The sequence below is a fragment of the Balaenoptera physalus genome (assembly GCF_965194825.1).
Source record: "Balaenoptera physalus genome assembly, chromosome: 6".
NCBI lineage: Eukaryota > Metazoa > Chordata > Mammalia > Artiodactyla > Balaenopteridae > Balaenoptera > Balaenoptera physalus.
Window position 1 is genome coordinate 79,059,513 of NC_138885.1, and position 21,336 is coordinate 79,080,848.

Genomic DNA, 21,336 nt, shown 5'->3' on the forward strand with positions numbered 1-21,336 from the left:
TTTCAGTTTCCTTATATAGCATCCAAGGTTATTACAGGAGTTAATGTATATAAAGTGCTTGAACAGTGCCTGGACACAGTAAGTACTATAGAAGTGTTTGCCGTTATTTTTTTTTTTTAAATTTTATTTATTTTTGGCTGCGTTGGGTCTTTGTTGCTGTGCGCCGGCTTTCTCTAGTTGCAGAGAGTGGGGGCTACTCTTCGTTGCGGTGTGCGGGCTTCTCATTGGGTGGCTTCTCCTGTTGCGGAGCACCGGCTCCAGGTGGGCAGGCTTCAGTAGTTTTGGCCTGCTGGCTCAGTAGTTGTGGCACACGGGCTTATTTGCTCCACGGCATATGGGATCTTCCCGGACCAGGGCCCGAACCTGTGTCCCCTGCATTGGCAGGGAGATTCTTAACCACTGCGGCACCAGGAAAGTTCCTGCTATTATTTTTTTAATGACCTGATCTCCACCTTCCTTTTCAATCTAAAACACTGTCACTTTGTCACAATCATTGCAGGACAATTTTCCAAGCACACTGTACTGTTACACACCTCGGCGCGTGTGCACGGGCATACACACACACAGCTATACTTTTTAGATGACCTGGTTACACCCACCTATGTGTGGAACTCTTATTCTTCTTTAAACCCCACCTTTCCTAGTGTTTCATAGCCCCCTTCCATATACCACATTGTTAATTTCTTCCAATTCAATGCAATCTCTGCATGCTGTAGTGTTTCTCCAGTGGCAGGCACCACCCTGGATTATAATTTGTTTGTATGTTCCTCTGTCCTAACAGGTAATGGGCTCCTAGAACGCAGGGATTGTATGTTGCTTATTCCAAGCACCTGACTAAATACTGGCACGTGGTAAGCACCTAGCAGGAATTTAGAAAAATATTTTTTGAGCAAATGAAAAGTATAGACTATAATTAGACAAAACGTAATTAAGAATATTTTACGATATTGAAAGAAATTCCAATTTGGGCAGAAAGAGGAATTTAATCAAAATCTGGAGAGCCGCAGTTTAATTTCTAGCTAACCAGTGATGGCCGTGATGCCCTAAAGCCCACATGGTTAAGAGATCCTGGCTTTTTTGATCCGCCGGTGCTGCGTTAAGTGTTGTGGGAGCGTAATCAATACACCACCTTCTCTTCTACTTTGCGGTCAGGTGGAGGGAATTTTATTCCACTTTCTGCAAAATTTCCCGGTGTCTCGGTGGGGGCTAGAGGATCTGAAGGTCTACCAGCCCCCAGAAAGGCTCTCCTTTTTCGTTTACCCTAGGAAGCCACCACCAGCACTGCGCCCCAGCACCCCGCCGAGCGCGCGCGTCCGGAGCATCTGAGCCCGGGGTGATAGCGGAGACGCGGCGCCTGGCGCGGGGCTCGCCCCACCCCGCCCCGCGCGTCACGTGCGCCAGGATGCTAACTTCCCCCTCCTCTTTCCGCGGCGTCTCCTCCGCCGCCCCAGCCTCCTCCTCCTGGTGAGGGTGTGCGAGGCAGACCGAGCGAGGGGGACCGAGCGGGCGGGCGAGAGCCCGCAGCCCTGGCGCCCGCCGCCGCCGCCCGGACCTCCGCCGCAATATGCCGCCGCGGCCCTCTGGCTCTCGGCCATGGCGAGGCTCAGGCGGCGCGTCCCTTGCACCCTGCTCCTCGGCCTGGCCGCCGTGCTGCTGAAGGCGAGGCTGGTCCCTGCGGCCGCCAGAGCTGAGCTCAGCCGCTCCGACCTCAGTCTCATCCAGCAGCAGCAGCAGCAGCAGCAGCAGCAGCAGCAGCAGCAGCAACGGCAGCGGGAGGAAGCCGAGGAGGAGAGGCCAGAGGTGCCCGGGGCATCCTCTACCGTCACTGCTCCCGGTAGGTCCCGGCAGCCCGGCCCTGCCTTTCCTCCTCTGGTCTTGCTGGCCTCCTCGCCGCTTACCTAGCCAGATGGTTTCCCATCGCCTGTCTCTACCCACCCCCTCCCCCCCCCCACCCCCCCCCCCCCACCTCCCCCGTCTCCCCAGCCTGCCTGCGTGACCAGGATTCGGGCTCTGCTTTGGTTTTGGGAATCTGCCCTTTGGGTGGTGAGCTTTCTGGGAAGCGCAGAGCACTGCAGTGAGGGGGGGAGGGGTCGGGAGGGATGGGAGTGAGTGACTGCCTGGATTGATCTTTTGCTTCTCCCTCCCTTCCTGAATTTTTCCCTCCGCCCTGGGAATGATTGTACACACACACACTTCTCAAATCCTTTTAGCCTTCTGTTCTTTATCCTTTTCTCTCCTAGAGACTGAAAAATCTTGCAGTAGACACCCACACACCCCTTTTCACCATCTCGCTCCGCCTATATATTTAAATTTAGCTCTGCAGAAAAGAAATCTTGATTTATTTTATTATTTATTTCTATCTCTTCTTATCCCGGGAATGGTTGAAGGCAGTTTGCAAGAATGCCTTCAGTATAATAAGATGAAACAAACCAAAAACGAAATAGGAGTTTGTGGCTGAAGGAAAGGGAAAAGGAGAGGGGGGTGGATGAGGTCAAGTCTGTAGAGGATGTTAGTACAGCAAAGCCTGCCCCCAGAGAGGGGATTCTCCTTTACTTGTTCGTAGAAGGTAATGAGGCAGATTCTCCACACGATTCAGCTGAGGGTGAGGAAAGCCCTTTCGGTATACGTGGCTGTAACAGTCCCTCAGTTCCCGCCTGGTTCCCCTCCATTAAAGCTACACGGGTAAGCAAAAAGCTGGATTATCCATTTTAATAGCTTCTCCCTACCCCCCACCCCCAGTCCCCTTCCCTACTGTAGAAGCTGCCTGCTCTTTGGAAAGAAAAAAAGCCATCAGGTTTTTTTGGCAAGTGGGCTTAGGTTTCTGCAAAACCAAAGTGAATTATAACATTTGTTTTCGCTTTAAAATCCTGCCTAGTAACATTTTGCGAGATGCCGAAAATGAGATTTTAGAAAAGTAGTATTCGGTATCTTATTTTGTACTGCTTGTCATCATCAGAGAGCAATACTCAGGTACACCAGCTGCGATTCCTGACACAGCCAGAATGATTTAATTTATCAGAGTGCTCTGAGCATAGGATGAAATCACCAAAGTGTGCCGGAAAGCATGTGTTTCTGACACCCTCTCAAACCGTTTAATAACACTTGAGCGTGGCTGAAAGTCCTGAAAGATGTGCTGTGTGTGGTGGTTTTCCTACCTGGCTTTTTATAACTGAAAGTGCTAACCACAGGGTATGGGCGAGACAGCGGTTAGATATGCTGTTGGGTAAACTTAAGGAAATGAGAGATAGGAGAGTGATCGAGAGCCTGTCTTCATTATGAGAGGGATTTCATAAACTATGAAACAGAAGTCTGAGAGTGGTGATGGATTTTATGATTTGCAGTATATTTTTATTTCGATTTATTGTCTTTCAGGAATATTAGTTAAATGGGTTTTGACTACTACCATGTACATAGGTTGTGATGAGGGTTACGAATAACGGAAATAATATGAGAAACTTCTGTATCCAGCGTACGTGTGAAAATATTTGCTTTCTGATATTTGTGATGTAATATTTTTGAAAAGGGTTATTTTTTGGGAAGCTAGCAGTTTTTGTCTTATTTACCTATTAGATTAATGGAGGTAAAGGAACCACTAGCCAACAGATCAAACTAGAGCCTGAAAAGTAACATAAGATGACTCTTGGATTTCCCTCAGAAACTCTAACCCGCCAAGCCAGTGGCAAACAAGAGAGCAATTCAATTGACGGCTGTTTTAGTTACAGGAGTATTTGGGTTGTATAATGAAACATAACCTATAAAAAATATACTTAAAATGTTCCTCTGAGCACATTGTGATCTCTAGATTGAATTGGTCTTCCTGCTTCAACCTTTGTTCCTCTACTGTCTGTTCTCCTCACACAGTTAGTGATCTTTTTAAAAACATTAAATAAGATCATTTCTGCCCACAGTCCTCCAATGGCTTCCCATCTCCCTCACACTAGATGCCCAGACCCTGAAAATGGCCCACAAAGGCTGAGATCCTCTGCGGCCCTCTCACTCCCGGCTCCCTCAGCTCTGACACTAACTCAGCGCTGGGGCCACACTGGCTCTTTGTTTCTTCAGTTTGCAAGTGGGCTCTGGTGTGGGGCCTTTGCACTTGTCATTTTCTCTGCCTGGAATTCTGGACCTTGGATTCTTCAGGTTTGCTCCAATCACGCTAACAGAAGCCTTTCCCGACAGCTGTATTAAATAGCCATCTGCATGCCCTTTCCTACTGATTCTCCTCCATGGCACTTACTATCCTCAGGCCTTCTTGTAAGCCTGTCTCCCCTTACTAGAATGTAAACTCTCTGAGGGCATGAACTTTGCTTTGTTCATTATTACATTGAATTATTACATATATTTCTAGCACCTAGAAGAGCACTTGCTACTCATAGGCACACATTTTTTTGAATTAATGAATGAATGAACAAAAATGCTGGCATCAAGGATCTCCTTTACTTTATGAGTATTTGCTATTTCACATCTTGTGAAATTCTTCACTGGAATTTAGCAGGGTCATATAAACATAAAGAAATGTTAGGTAGAAATATTTGTAAGTGGAGGTTATAAAGTATATATATTTTGGACTTTTAATTTTAGCTAATTTCAGTGTTTATCTTATGTTCACTACAGAGAACTGCTAGGTACAATACTTAAGTCCACTTTTTAGGTTGTCAAGAAGATTCTTTACCCAGGTGCACTTATAATCCTCTTATGGGTATTAACATACCTTTAAATAGCTCTAGGAGGGTATTAACATACCTTTAAATAGCTCTGACTGAGCCTGAATTCATCCTTTGCCTCTGTATGGTGCTTCTGATTCTTTGGACATGTTTTGTGAAAAGCTATAGGACTTTTCTCAGGCAATATTTAGAAAACTAATAAGACTTGTTTAGTGACTGATACATGATTGAGCCTCATAACTCCATAGTAGAGAAATTGACTGCTGACTCTGGTTACTCTAGATTTTATTATTTTGAAAATTTATGTCTCTTCATATTGCTGAGAAATAAGAAGGTGAGGTTAAAAGAAGTTGAATATGAGATTTTTAAAAATCTGGATGTAAAAAAAGTAAATTTTCATTTTCTCATTAACTTCTAAAACACCATTCTCAGAGAGTAGTTGAGATCTGTTTTCTCCGGTGTCTGCAGCAGCTCTGATTTCTCCATCTGCACCAGTATTTGTTAGAAATAAATATTCGAGGGACGAGGGAAGAATTAATTTGGGGGTTGGTGGTAGCTGAGACAACCATATCATATTCAGTCTGATGGCCCATTAGATGGGAGGCGTGCTGGGGATGGGGGCAAGGGGAGCTGGAGAAAATAACGAGCTCCATTTCAAATTCTCTGTGTGAAGCACAGACACTGGGGATCTCCGTGGATTTTTATAAAAGTCTTCTGCATACAGAGAAAGCCTCTTGAGGGATAAATTTTCACAGTGTAAACATTTTTGATTGTACGTTTCACTGATCTATATTTTTAAACCTTTTACCTTGAAAAATGTCAAATATATAGAAAGTAAACAGGATAGTATTAAAAAAAGCCCATACCCATTACCCAGCTTTAACAATGATCAAATTCTCCTGTGACTGTTTCACTCACATCTCCATCCATTTCCATTATGTGGGATTATTGGGGGGAGCGGGGAGGTAAAGTGTGCATGCATTAAAATGTACATACCTAAACTGTACTCTTTTTTTTTTTTTTAAACAATAAACTATAGTTTATTGGGTGGGGAAAGTGGTGTTTGATTTACAGAGTTGCCACATTATATATATATATATATTTTTAAATATTAAAAAATATATATATTTTAATTGACGTTAAAATTTTATTATCACCCTAGGTTTGCCTTACAAAAATATTCAAAAGTCATTTTCAAGTGAGTTTATGATTATATACATTTTGTAAGTATTGGTTTAAAAATATAAAAGTCATAAAATGAAAAAAAAGCTGTAAAAGCTACTTAATGGATGTCCGTACTTCAGATTCTGGTATTAACATAAACTGTATTCTCTTGACAAATGGATATACCTGTGTAACCATTACCCATATCAAAATATAGAACATTTATATCACCTTAGAAAGTTCCCTCATGCCCCCAGGCAATCTTTGCCCCTGACCCATTGACAACTGTTCTGATTGTTTTCGTCACTGATTAATTTTGTGTTTTCTAGACCTTCATGGAATAGAACCATATAGCATGTACTTTTTTGTGTCTAGCTTCTTCAGCTCAGTCTAATTTCCATAGGTTTCATCCATGTTGTTGCATGTTCAGTAGTTTATTCCTTTTTACTGCTGAGCAGTATTCCATTGTATCAATTACTGCAGTTTGGTTTATCACTTCTGATGGATATTTGGGTTATTTCCAGTTTTAGCTATCGTAAATGAAGCTGCTACATTCTTGTACTTTTAAAGTTAAAGATTTTTTTCATATTCTATGTAGCTGGGACCTACTTAACAAAATTTAAAATACTGAAATTCAGTATAGAATATTACTGTATACTTTTTATTAAATTCAAATAACTTGATTTAAACTTTGATTTAAGCAAACCTGATTGAAAATCTCCCATCCATGAAAGCATTTGTTTACTTTTTTTCCGTTCAAGGAATTTGAAAATCAATAGAAGTGGGACTAGACATTGGCTGTTTTATCTAAAGTACTCATGCTTTGAAGGCCGTATTCCCAGATGGGGTAATTATGATTTCTTTCCAGGATTTTAATAACCAAAGGGAGCTATTTCTTGGTGTTGATTACAGGTTGAAAAACACATGCCATTGTGTTGAATTTCAGTCCAGTTTGTTTCAGTGGTGGTTTTTCACTGTTCTTAATGTGCCTGAACAGAAACTACCAAATATTTTTCTGAAAGAAAACTCTTCCCCCTAAGTATATACATATTGAACTTAATTCTCTTTCAGTGTTCTGTCTGACTAGGTACTAGCTGCAGTATTGTTGTCATTCATTGACTTGGCTTAGTGCAATGTGTCTTAATTTCCTTTCCTCCAAGTTGCCTTAGCTAGGAAATGGACATAATATTTTCCATCTGCTATTGATAAAAAGTATGCTTTGGAGTAGTTACCTGGAAAATTCTAAAACTATGAGAGCTATGCATTGTAGTGAAATACATCATAGGCTTAAGAAAACAGCTTCTGTTTGCTTTGAAGATTCTGTTTGGAGATATCTCTTTAATTGCCCTTTTGTGTAAGCACAATCCATATGTCCAAGACATATCAGATTCTGTGCCTCTTAAATTTTTTTTTTTTTATGACTGTCTATGTTATGAGGACTAGGCAGTATTCTTTTTTTTTTTTTTTTTATAAATTTATTTATTTATTTTTGGCTGTGCTGGGTCTTCGTTTCTGTGCGAGGGCGCTCTCTAGTTGCGGCAAGCGGGGGCCACTCTTCATCGCGGTGCGCGGGCCTCTCACTATCGCGGCCTCTCTTGTTGCGGAGCACAGGCTCCAGACGCGCAGGCTCAGTAATTGTGGCGCACAGGCCGAGTTGCTCCGCGGCATGTGGGATCTTCCCAGACCAGGGCTCGAACCCGTGTCCCCTGCATTGGCAGGCAGATTCTCAACCACTGCGCCACCAGGGAAGCCCTAGGCAGTATTCTTAACTACTTGTTGATAATGTCTTGGAGTATAATTAGGCGAGTTCACTTGGGCCTGAAATGAGGAATGATTTCTGGGTGCCCTTTCATGTAGGGTAGAGGGTGTCAAGGAAATGGCAATTGCTTTCCACATTAATAACGTGTCAAATCTGTGACCTAGTGAACCTAGACTGTAAAATGTCTCAGCAATGTCTTGGGCTTCTCTGAAGCCTTGAGTTGATAATGCCTGTTAATTTCTCCATGTTAAGCTTCTGTGTCTTGCACAAAAACCAAGATTTAAAATTAATTTTATTTATATGTGACAGAGATTTCAATTGTTATTTAATGTTTTTTTTTTTCTCAAGTAGGTTTCTATATCACGACACTTGAGGGTCTAATTTAAAATTAAACATTTGCCAGTATTATCAGTTATTGTCCTTAGTTTAATTTTGTTCCTATTCAGTAGAGAAACGGCACTTAGAAACTATATAGTTTTAATCCACTTGTTAGTTCTGCTAAAATGTAGAACACATACATAGCTAAGCCATTAGCAGTTCATATCTGTAGACCTAAATACTAGTTGGGCTTTCAGTGACCACTTGATCAGTTGGAAGCTCGTAGAAATGTCCAGCCTCACCTGGGGCTCATGCTGTAAGGCCTTTGGCTTACCTCGGGGGTAAGTGCTCCAGGGATGTTGTAGATTTCCATATTCATTGTTCTTTCTAAAATAAAATAAGACCAGTGTCCATGGTTTTATTCACACCTACCTGTTCCACAACTTTTTTGTAATAGGAATGTGACACAAACAGAAACAGGATGGGTAGATGGATTATTTGTTTTTTCTAATGGGTTATCTATAACCAGGAGTTGAATAGAAGCTGCAAAGGTCCTGGATTTTGTGACCCATTCCACCCTTGCCTGTCTCCCCCCACTGCCAGTGTTTTTGAAACTGATAGAAATTAAGCTGTCAAAATATGGCTCTATATAGTTAAATGGATTATGTTTCTTCAAAACTTTAAACATGCTGCTAATGTTTTCATATTTGTATGAGTAGGATTTGTTTATAAATGTCTGGGTGACTGAGACAGGATTACCAAAAGAATATCCATTTACTGTAAAAATGAAGTAGAGGAAGGCCACACTTTTTGCGTAAGGGGAAAAATGTCACCAAGAATAATGGGTATAGTAGGATTTATTTAACTATTTTACTAAGTAAAATGAACCATGCATGGATCAATAAGTGTGTCATGAAGCACAGATTATGATTAATTGAGTTTGTGTACCTGAAGTTAAAAAAAATCTATCTGGTCACTTATTTTTAAATGAATTGGTGTATTCCAAATATTTGCATTTAAAAACAAATAACTTCTCCTCATAAAATAAGTACTTTCCAAAATATAGTTTACAATATTTTTGTGCTGTTAGATTCTGGACTTTTAGCAGAAAAGCTATGATTTAATAATTCCCCAAATTCCAGTGTTTCTTTAAAGTAATCAGAATTTAAGTCTCATTCATAATCATATGCAAGAAAAGTATCTCTGTACTAATGTATGAAACAACTAATCTGACCTTCTAATGCTATTTATAATGAAATGATATCTAATATCAATTAAAATATGCAGTAATTTTAAAAAACCAAAAGTTTTCACTTCATAGATTAAAATAAGACTTGGAATCATAGGCTCTTGGAATTGGGATGAGATAGAAATGACCTTCTCCTAAGTGCTTTGCTCTGCCAGTGTTTTAAAAGTATATAACAAGCTGGAACACATCTACATCTTTTTTTTTTTTTTTTTTAATCTGGTAATTTGTAAATTTTCTTTTTTTTTTAAGACAGTTATTTTATTTTTTATTGAAGTATCATTGATTTACAATGTTATATTAATGTCAGGTGTACAACATAATGATTCACAATTCTTAAAGGTTATTATACTCCATTTATAATAATTATTAAATATTGGCTATATTCTCTGTGCTGTACAATATATCCTTGTAGCTTATTTATCTCATACATAGTAGTTTGTACCTCTTAATCCCCTACCCCTGTCTTCCCCCCACCCCTGTAAACACTAGTTTGTTCTCTATATCTGGAGTACTATTTGTTTTATTTTTATTTTAAAATTTTTATTGAAGTATAGTTGCTTTACAATGTTGTGTTAGTTTCTCGTGTACAGCAAGCTGATTCATTTATACATACATATATATCTTGAATATATATATTTTTTCTTTTTCAGATTTTTTTCTGTTATAGGTTCTTAACAAGATATTGAATATAGTTCCAGTGCTATGCAGTAGGTCCTTGTTGTTTACATGTTACTCCTAAATTTCTATATATGTTATTCCCAAATTTCTAATTTATCCCTCCCCCCACCTTTCCCCTTTTGTAACCATGTTTGTTTTCTATGTCTGTGAGTCTATTTCTGTTTTGTAAATAAGTTCATTGTATCATTTTTTTAGATTCCACATATAAGTGATATACGATATTTGTCTTTCTGACTTACTTCACTTAGTATGATAATCTCTAGGTGCCACATTCACATCTTAAAAGAAATTGTGGTGGGCTTCGCTGGTGGCGCGGTGGTTGAGAATCTGCCTGCCAGTGCAGGGGACACGGGTTCGAGCCCTGGTCTGGGAAGATCCCACATGCCGCGGAGCAACTAGGTCCGTGAGCCACAACTACTGAGCCTGCGCGTCTGGAGCCTGTGCTCCGCAACAAGAGAGGCCGCGATAGTGAGAGGCCCGCACACCGCGATGAAGAGTGGCCCCCGCTTGCCACAACTGGAGAGAGCCCTCGCACAGAAACGAAGACCCAACACAGCCATAAATAAATAAATTAATTTAAAAAAAAAAAAAAAAAAAGAAATTGTGGTACCACCTGGCAGTTACAAATTCTGGTAAAGCTGTTACTTAAGGATAATTTGATGATTTTCTTCATAAGATAAGTGAGCTTTTTAATAGTTTTTCCCTACCAATGGATTCAATTTTGTGAATCAGAATAGTCAAAAGAATGTGTCTTTTTAAATTGCTTTTGTGCCATAGTATTTCAAATAGGAAAGAAGTCTTGTGAATCCGTAAAGCTTGGTGAATATAGGATGTCAAGGTGTAGAAGGTGAAGACTTTGGAGGCTCATGAGAAAAGAAGAGAGAGGTAATATAATTCACTGTGACAAGTTTGAGGGGAGGTCAAGTAAGTTCATGGGGAGAGAAAGTACTCACAAATGGTGAATCTTCTTCTCCCCTGTTTGTGTAAGGGACTGACTGTCCCTTATACCCTATATGGCAGAGGTTCTAGGGAACCAGTGGAAGGGTGTAGAGGGTTTATGAGCACCCTGAAATTAATTATACAGTCTCAGTTATCTGGTGTTGAGATCATCTGTAAGATTTTCAAAAGAATCCTTGACCCCCCAAAAGGTTAAGAAAACCTGCCATGGTTGATTAGGCCTTTGTAAGTGGACTCAATAAGAAAAGAACAAAGGTAATGTTCAGACTCAAATAACATTTTTGTGTTTTCTTAACATGTGAGGTTTCTGTTTTTGTGTACATGTGATGGGTAAAATTAGTAAGCGTGACAGCAACATAACCAATCCTGCCAGAAGGCCTTAACCCTTGAAGAAACTGATTGCGTGGGATGCACGTACCTTGGTCGATTCTTTCAACCTTTGGCTTTTCCATTCTTTTTGTAGAATGTCTACCAAAATGGAATAATTATCTTTTGATAAACCACATGACTTTGAATTGTTTTATATCCAGGTTTCATTATATATATCCCATTATACCTAGTGGGATATCTTATACCTGAAAAAACCCTCTGTTCAGAATTTTTTGGCAGTCAACCCAGAAACTCTCTGCATCTTGGCTCCTGGCTCTTGCACTGAAGGATAGGGTCACTAAGATTAAATTAATAATCTTAATAAGGGCTCTGATTACTTTGTGAGTCATCCAGTCCCTCAGGCCTGATTATAAACTTCAATGCATTTTAGCAGATGAGGGCCTGCCCTGGTTGTTATTAGCCTTCAGAGAAGGCATTTATAAAAACCTAAGCCATTTCCCACCTGCTGAAACAAGTTATTAATCTTTGGTTTCTTAACAGTTTGGGGGTCAAAATAGTAATTTCAGGCTACTGTGATTTAAGTCTGTGATTGAACTTGCTCTTTTCATCACCAGTGCACTTCTCGACTTTCAGAATTAATATCATCTCTAAACTCATTGAAACTCATGTTTTCCTTATTTACTTTTTTTGATTCACACCTCTCCTGGTTTCACTAATAACTGACTACATTGGAAAAGCTAGATGCTAGGAAGAGTGAATAGCAGAGCGATTCCTTGTTTTGAGGAATGGCTTTATATTGCAAAATTTTTCTTTCATTTGAAAGTCCAAATGGAAAAATTTGTATTTCAACACATTCTGATGTTCCAAAGATAAATAATAGCATGTGTTGAGACTTGGAAAGCTACAGCTTCAGAGAATGGCATGGGGGCACAGACAGGGAGGTAAAAAAAGATATAAGCTCCCCCTGACAAATCCGTCTTACTGTGGCCTTTGTGTTTCCTGTATGTAAGGACTGGCTCACAGACTGGAACTGTATATGGGGCCCTTCATGGATCCAGCAGCTTAGAGATGGATCTGACAAAGGAAGATGAAAATATGGTGACCCAATTTACTCCCCTTTCTTCCCTATCAATATTCTTTGTCAGTAATACAGTCTCAAGTCTGTAACTCTTAAATAATTTGCTATGCAATAATTACATTATATTGTAAAATTATACTTAAGTATTATAGGCATAAAATATCTGATACTGTAATATGTAGGTAATTAAAATATCTTTATATTCTAAAAGTAGAAAAAAAATTTTTCCATTTAATTTAACATCCTCTCTTCTCATTCTCCTCTCTCACAAGGTGATCTCATCCACTCCAGTTGCTTTAAATACCACCTATATGCTAAGACTTCCCAGCGTGCACTCCTGAATATATCCACCAATTATTTTGACATCTTTATGTGGATAGATCACAGGTATTTCAGTTTAAGCATGTTTAAGTCTGGACTCTTCATTTCTCACCAGACCTTCCAGGATAAAAAAAATCCCCTTCTTATTTTTTTTTAAACTAGGGTCACCATGCTGTACATTACCTTCCAGAACTTATAACTGGCAGTTTTCACCTTTCGACCACCTTCACCATTCATCCTTCCTTATTGTTACTAAAAACCCCACTGTTATTAAAGTGCGCCTCTGGCCAATAAGGAGAGTTGAGGGTGCTGTCCTTGCCGCTTCCTCTACCTTCCTTTCCTAGTCCATCACCAAACCCACCAAATCTATCTCCTAAATATTCCTCATCTGTTAACTTCTCTTCATCTTCACTGCCCCTGCTCTAGCCCAGGTCACTCTTAACACTCTAGTTCAGGTTAGCATATTAACTGGCCTCCTTGTTCCATTCTTGGTGCCCTAAAAATCCATACTCCAATTATGGGGATCATCCCCCAACACCCTACAAATAGTGTTTATTTTTTAAGAACAAATTTTATCAGGCTTCCCATGACATTGAGAACCAGTGACCTGTAAGGGCCTGCATGCTTTCCCACCCCAGTCTCAGCTCCAGTTCTCTGTGCCTTGAGTGTGACAGGTTTTGTACCTCAGGGCCTTTGTATAGGTTGTTCCTCTGTATCTCTGCTTGCAGTACTTCCCTGATCCAACACACACACACACACACGCACACTCACTCTCTCTCTCTGCCCTGGCTAAATTCATTTAAACTTCAGGTATTAGCTTAAGTGCCACTTCGTTTAAACAGATGTTCTTTAGCTTTCCAGTCTAAGGTAGGTTCCTCTGTTAATGTGCTCTTGTAAGCACCTCCGAATTGCTCATGGTCTGTAGTTGATCTGTAGCTAGGCATCTATTCCATAATTCCATATTTGTCTTCACCTCTAGATTGGAAGCAAGATGAAGCCAGGTGCAATAACTGTTTTGGTTGGGACTGTATTCCTGTATAAATAGTTGTTGAGTGAATAAATGAATGACTGCATATAGATAAATATTTGTGCAGTTGATTATCTTCTTTCATCCCCAAGCTTGAGCGGGCTTCTCTAGAGAGTATATATATGAAAAGAATATTATATAGGGAAAAGACCATAAGACATGCAGAATGAAGTGGCCAAAGTATGCAGGTTTTATAGCAAGAGCAATTCCATGATTTGAAAAAAATATACTGAAAGAGGAACTGGTATTTATTTGAATTTAACACATCACATGTTGGTTTATATATGGGGCTAGAGATAACATAAAGATTCCTACAGTAAATGATTTCATTCATTTTTTTTTTCTTTTTTTTTAAAACAAATCTCACTAATTGCAGAGAACACTTGGTGGGGACATAGAGAGACCACAAATGATAACAGAGTGTGATAAGTGCTTTATTCAAGGAGTATATAGGAGACTGTGGGAACACAGGTTTGAGGGGAAATAATTTGGCCTGTTTCCTGGAAGAATGCACACTTAAAGTGTGTCCCAAAGTGATATAGAAAAGCAAAAGGAAATAATTTATTATTTTTGATTTAGATCTATTTTTTCGATTTCTTTTGTGATTAACAGTATAATTCTGTTCCTTTTATCTTTAGTATCCTCTAGAATTCTTTTTTTCTTTAATTTCTCTTTATTTCATACTTCTACCGCGCATCATTCCATGCTGTTAGAAAAAAATAACGTAGTTCTTCCACCGTTTCCTCATTTCTTGAAGACACCAGATGTGCACTCTCCTTTCTAAACAAAGGAATTGAATTCAGGATTCAAACATAAGCCCCCTTTCTATCAATTTAGGTCTGCTGTGAATTAGCAGTGACTGTGTCTTGCCTTTACATTGATATATAGCAGAAATACTCTCCCTTGCCTTTAACAGTGGGGTATCACCACCTTGACCAAATTGTGCTGTTTTCTTAACATCTCAGTTCTCGACATGAACACAACACAGAAAGCTGTGTCTTGACGTCTCCTGTAACCTCTCTCTCCCATCTGGGCCAGCCTGTTGGCCATTTCCCCACCCTATCATGGGAACAACTTGGCTTCTCTTCTTTCCTCCTCAGTGACCCCAAATTTCATTTCCACACCCCACCACAAGGCAGTGAGTGATTTATGATTTATTTTGTTAATGATTGTGTTTGCACCATCCGAACTGAGACTTTAAAAAAATGTAATTGCACATAGTAGTTGCCTGGTTTTCTGCTAAATCAGAAAGTATATGAAAAATAATAGATAGGAGTTTTATGTATTCATGAACTTTTTCTCCATTAAGGTTAATCTAGAGGTGTACTCATAGCAAGAGGCCATTTAGCTGAAATGACCAATGCATGAGAAAAGCTCTCACATTTACTTGAAGCTATATAAATTGCGGTATTTTTGTGGCTACAATCGAAGTTTGCTCTTACCGCTTTAAAGCACCCTATCATGCGGTTTTTGCATTTTTAAAAAATCCCTGAAATTCTGTAAATCTTCCAGGCTAGGGGAACTGAGACACTGAAACAGGTGGCTTAACAGGGGGAGCATATGGGCTGACTCTGGCTGTTTTCCCCCAGGCTCTAGCCCAGTGTGTCTGCCTCTCGTTCTTAGGGTGCTTGTGTGGTATGTTGTCTTTGGGCTTTCACAGACTAGGAGGAGATTATACCACATACACCGCCAGTCAGCATATGAACTCTATTTACATGGAAGAGGCAATATATTAACCTATTTAATGAAAGACATTGTCTTAACCCAACACATCTGTTCCCTGCTTTAGACCTTATCTATCCCTTCCCTAATCATTTGACCTGGGGAACCCGGGATCATCACTGATTGTGTCTTCTCTCTTTCCCGCACTCACCTGTCACTCACTGGGTTCTTTTAAGTATTCATCACCGTCTTTAGTATCCATTCCTTCTGTTTCATATTCACAGCCACTTTCTCAGTCCAGCCCATTGCCGCCCCACCCCCCATCTGTTTGGACTTATACAGTAATCTCTTAGGCCTCTCTATTTTTTACTACCTCTAATTCAAACCATACCCTTTCTACATGTATCTTCCTGAAACACTACTTTCATTTTTTATGCTTTCATTATATTGTTATTTAAAATTTGAAGTCTTCTGTCAGGCTTCTACTTCCCTCCAAATTTTTATAATGAATACTTTGAAATACTGTATACTGAAAAATTCAGTTAGTGTAATGGGTATCCATATATCCTCCAAGATGCAACAGTTGTTAAAATTTGTCATTTTTGCTTTATCTCTATTATTATCTGTCTTTACACACACACACACACACACACAGACACACACACACACACGGTATTGCAGAACCAGTTGAAACTTAAATTTATACATCCTGACTTCTCATCCCTAAAACTTTAGCATGCTTCTCTTAAGATCTGGGGAACATTCAGTGGGCAAGTAACACTTTTTTTGAAATGGTAAAACAATTATTAAAAACTTTTAATTGAACTGTATAAAAATCAGTGAAGAAAAGGTATAGAGCTTCAAGTAAAGAATGAATGAGTAAATGAATCTTATAGATTGTATGTGGAATTTTTAAGAAGGTTTCACTTTGGCTTGTTATATTTGTGCAAATAACATATTACACATCCACCAGGTTGTGATAAGACTGAGTTTTGTATAAAGGTAGCATTTTAGCTGCATTATGCTCCAGAATGGGAGGTTCTGCCAGGCTTTCAAGTTACTTTGTTTTTTGGTCATTTCCCACCAATCTAGGATCAATTCCCATTAATCAAATTTTTACTTGTAACTTTTATGGTGGACGTATATAGAACTGTCTGTCTGGTACCTCTCTTCCCCTTTCTTCTGCTTATGCCGCCCTTATCCATCCACATTTGATGTTGGAAATGGTAAGATGTAAAACCTGGGAGTTGTCATCAGCCATGCTGCCCACCATGTGGAGAAAGCCAGTCAGCCTATGAATGGAGATGATGAAGCCAACATACAGAGATGGAGTTCCTGGGCCCTGTCATTCTCCAGATCAGCTGGACAGTTGCCATCCCTGTGGTTTTCTTGTACAACCCTTTCTTGTATCCATCAGTTGATAAATTTCCATTTTGCCTCAGGAAACTCTGGTTGGATTTCTGTAACTTTAATCGAAAAAGTCATAACTAGCTTAATGTGTTATTTCCCGAGCCAAGTCCTAGCTCCAAGGAAATTTTAAATCCTTTGACTCTTTTCCCTCCCCACTGGCACTGCCCTACCTCTTTTTTATCTCTAACTCCACCAGAAACCAACTTAGCTCTACTTTTTTCATGAAGCTTTTTCAGTCCACAATTATTTTTCTCTTACTACATCAGTCAGTCTCTATTTGGTGATTCAGTACTTGATAATATGGTGTTTAGAATTAGTCCCTAATTGTTTCTGGTGTGTTTATTTTGTCTTTCTTGCACTTCTGAATTCCTTTAGAGCATAGATATATTCCTTCATTCGTTTTTACATTCCAGAATACCTAACACTCAGTAAGTGCTCAATAAAAGCATGGCATGTTGATTCATAAGTATATATTAAGAGAACTATCTAAGAACCAAGGATCTTTTGTTATTCATATTATTCATTTACTCCTCAGGCCCATCATGGTGCTAGACACGGGGCAGGTGCTCTAAAATTCATGTTAATTAAAAAATATTTGTTCTTAGATTTATGAGTTTGGGGTAAATGCTGATGATATTAAAATGAATTTGCAGATGATGATTCGAATAATACTATATGATGCTTTAAGATTGTGAACTCAGTCAACCATGTACAGTTCTTAAACCCAGAGTACTTTGTCAGAGCCCTTTTCTTTCCCTTTTCTATATTTTTGTTTCCTTTTACTTCTACCTTTATTTTTTCTCTCTCATTAGCACTTAGTTTTGTCACTTTTTGGTCCATGATGAAAACCTCATGCCTCTCACTCCCGCTCCCCATTTTTTCTCACTTACATTTCCCCCTCACTTCACAGTACTAATTTAGATGTCCTTAGGTTTCCATAAAGGGATCTTTTTTTCTCCTCCGAATATTGCCCTCAGGCCTCTGACTCACAGAAGCAAATTTCTAAATCTACATTGCAAACAAGTACATTTAATTAATCAGTCCTCAATAATTATCAAATAAAAGTTCTTTGTCACAAAAAGCATAATAATTGAGGGCAGTCATTAAAGACTTTTTTTGGCACTTTAAAAAACTGGGCGACTAGCTGAATTGCGGTTCATGATTGTAATTTTGGAGGGGAAAGGCCTTGGTGAGTTTGAGCCGTGGAAGAAGGCCTGTGTGGCTACCCTGGGGAGAGGGTGGGGGGATGGGGTGGAAAAGGGATGCAGGGCTCAGGTATGGTTGGTTATGGCAGCACATTGGCTTCCGTGCCCTCCTACTTGCTTCTGTGGTTGATGTCTTTACCAGAAGAGGAATCCTTCTAGGGCTGCGTGGTTTGGTGGCTAGACCATGGCCTTTGGAGTTTGAGCAACTGGAGTTCAAAATCTGCTCTGCCTCTTCTTAGGTATGCTCTTGGGCAAACTAATTAAGCTTTCTCTGAGACAGAGATAATGATACTTACCTTGCAGCATTGTTAAGTATTAGAGTTGATGTATGTGAAATACCTAGAACTTAAAAGACACCTATCAATTACTGCTAGTATTAGATCTGATTTTTAGTAAGTTAAATATTTCAGAAATATGAATATTCTGTCTTGATTTATATTCTGTGGTGGTAAGGATTGAATAAGTAGACGGAAAAGGTAACGTGTCAGTTTTACCACTTTCTAGTAAATGAGGCTGGATTTCTTTTCATTGCTTTATTGCGTTTCCTATAAATTGACTCTAAAGAGAATATGTTTATGTAGTAAGCAGTATTAAAACATATCGTGGAATAAAATTTCTGTTTTTCTTTTAAAACAACCTAGAAACAACATTGTCTTTGGAACGTTACCTCAGGCAAGCAAGCAAAATATATTTGAAAGCCAAAAATCAGAGGGAGGGTATTCATCTGTGAGCTTCATGTTTGCACTACTATATTGATTCCTTTTGTTTTGCTGAGAAGACAAATTTGCTCTTAAGAAGGGCTGAATTCAAACAGTAGTTTTTATTATTCTTTTTTCTGTCTAGAAAATCTTAACATGAGCTGGAATATTCTCAGCATACAAATAAGCCAACGAATACTGGCTGTGGTCCTTTGGAAAACTTTGTATGGAAAAGATAGTGTTTCTTCTTTATGGAACAAACAGGAATGTTTTGCAGCTCGCCTCCTTTCTCTTTTTGCTAGCCTTGGCACTGTGTTGGGGAGTCAGATCTGTCCATTAAAATGGTGTGTCTTGAAACATTCTCTTTAGAAAAGAATTCTGCAAAGCAGATGAAATCTTAATTTATTTTTGAATACATGTCTCAGAGGAGTAGTAAATTATGTTTCTTTGTAGTATTCCTGTGACTACCCCACAGCAGAGAAGGGCATTGACATCCTAGTGGAGCCAGCTGATTGATTAACATATTGATTAGATCTGGAAGATTGTGTTCTGTAAAATTAAAGGCTGATTGAATTCTCGATTGGTGTGGCAGTTGGATCTAACCAGTTTAAAATTTTCTAATGTTAACAATATTCACAAGTAAAACAACATTTTAAGGAGTTTTCATTAAAAGATGGGATGAAAGAATGAAATAGAATTATTATAAACTACACATTAAGAGAAAAGGATTCAGAAATTATTTGCCATTCTTCTTTCTGTAAGTAGGAAGCAGGAGACAGTCATGAATTGTAAAGGCCAAATAGGATTCATCAGGAGTTTACTGAAAATTCCTAGTCATGATGATACAGTTGTGTTCAAATTTAAGTAGTAAACCAGATGAAGGTTTACAAAGTTAGTAGGACAAAAATAAATCAGAGCAAGTAGTTTAGGAATTATTTTTAGTCCACTTTGAATGTACATGGAAACAAAGGATTCAGCCGTGTCAGACTGATTTTTTTTTTTTTTTTCTCTGTACTTTCAGAGCCTGGCAAGTGGCAGGAAGGCATTGTCAACCCTGGACTTGTGTTAGGTTCACAGTAATAGCTTCCTGAATGGTTGGATCAGTGGATAAATGTATGCTTCTTGATGGGTTAGGTAGAATTGATTGACTGGTGTGGCAAAGGCTAATAAGGCAGCTGTGTCTAAATTGATGGCTGGCTAAATATAAGATTTGATCTCTACTGCTCAGTTCTTAACCTAAAGCAGCTTATGCTGTCTTCTCAGGCATTGTCGTAAGAGAAAGAATTAGAAGCACTTAGTTTAGAAGTGGTAGTTTCTTAATCTATTAAGTCCAACAGTTAAAAATTAAATATGATATACTGAAATTCTAAGATGGAAAATTATTCAAACAGTCAAATAGAGAGATGGGCATATAGTATAACACTCAAAGTCAATATAGCAACTGCAGGTGAATGTTTACTATGCAAAGTCTCTGACTTTTTGAAGGAACTTTGAAAAGTAAGGTTTTTGCTCTCAAGATACTTAACATTTAATCGATGGAGAGGGCATAAACATATGTAAATATAATTTAACGTAAGATGCCATAATATGCCCCATTAAGAGTTTCAAAGTGCTGTGGGAACCTAAGGGAAGGAGAGACAAACTTTCAATCATTAAGGGACTGATTTCCCAACTGCTTATGGCTTAATTACCTGCTTTTTCGTCACCACAGTTTTAGAGCCTACATTACAGGGGGTGGCTGGAAAGGAATAAGGAGAAGGTTTTTTGTGCTGATTGTCTCTCAGTAGAAGGCCAGCTGGTAGAAGGAGGAAATAGAAACTAAGATTTTGGTTTGTGTTTTTATATTTACTCACCTGTTCACTGTAGGAATACATTTTCCCACTTCTATTCTGTTTTTATTTTTTAAAATTTCATCTTAATTATAAAAGATTTCAAACATATAGAAATATAGTCTATATAGTTTCATCACTGAAATTAATCAAATATTAGCTTTTTGCTCTATTTGTTTCAGATTTCTCTCTCCGTCTTTTTAGGAAATAAAAGTTAAAGATCAAATCAAGCCGCACTTTCATCCCCTTTCCCTCATTATCCAGAATTCATCACTCTCCTGAAACTGGTGTTAATCTTTCTGTTTCAAAAACTGTAACCGATGTGCATACTTATTATACATATCCTTTAGCAGTTTGATTTTTTTTACTCAGTATCATGTTCATTGTTGATACATTAACATCTTGTTAATTCAGCTTAATTGCTACATAATATTCCATTGTATAAAAAAGCCACACTGATGGGCAGTTAGATTTTATCTAGTGTTTTTTCAGTTTTCAATAAGCTTCAAGAAATATGAGAAAATTTAAAAAGCACCTATACTTTTTATTCAACATGTACAGTTATTTGTATTTGGTGCATAATAATTATTTAAATATGTATTCTGTTCTATTTATGAAGTAATACTGCTTTCAAAGCATTCAAAATGAAAGCAATTCATAAGGAAAACGATTCATGTCATACCTAGTATTGGTGTGAAGTTTGCGGTGCTAGGCTTGGAAGGGTGTTAGCAAAATTATTTTTTAATGTGGTAAATATTGCTTTCGATGTTTGCTTAGGCCTGATACAGCATGCTTTGTGTCGAAGGATGAGACCCCCATTCGATATCTGAGACCAAAGCAAGATGCTGAATTTGTTGCATGCTTGATAGGGAGAGCTATGTTGGTCGGGCACAGTTTTTCTCAGTAGAGCAGGAAACTGACCTTACGTGGAGGTTTTTGAGGAAGTGTTGAGTTCTGGGATTGGCGGACTTTCAGAGGTGTTGTGGG

The 21,336-nt window shown here is 38.8% G+C and overlaps 1 protein-coding gene across 2 annotated transcripts in view; it reads left to right on the forward strand.

Moving 5' to 3' along the window:
* The first annotated feature begins 1,212 nt into the window (after positions 1 to 1,212).
* The window catches only part of FAM171B (family with sequence similarity 171 member B), a 66,953-nt gene continuing 46,829 nt past the window's right edge, over positions 1,213 to 21,336 (forward strand). Inside the window, exon 1 of one of the 2 annotated variants that reach the window (XM_082466701.1) lies at positions 1,213 to 1,834. In XM_082466701.1, the coding sequence (XP_082322827.1) occupies positions 1,594 to 1,834 (241 nt within the window). In that variant the 5' untranslated portion in view covers positions 1,213 to 1,593. The remainder of the gene's footprint in view (positions 1,835 to 21,336) is intronic. The other variant, XM_082466700.1, reaches the window with a different exon arrangement.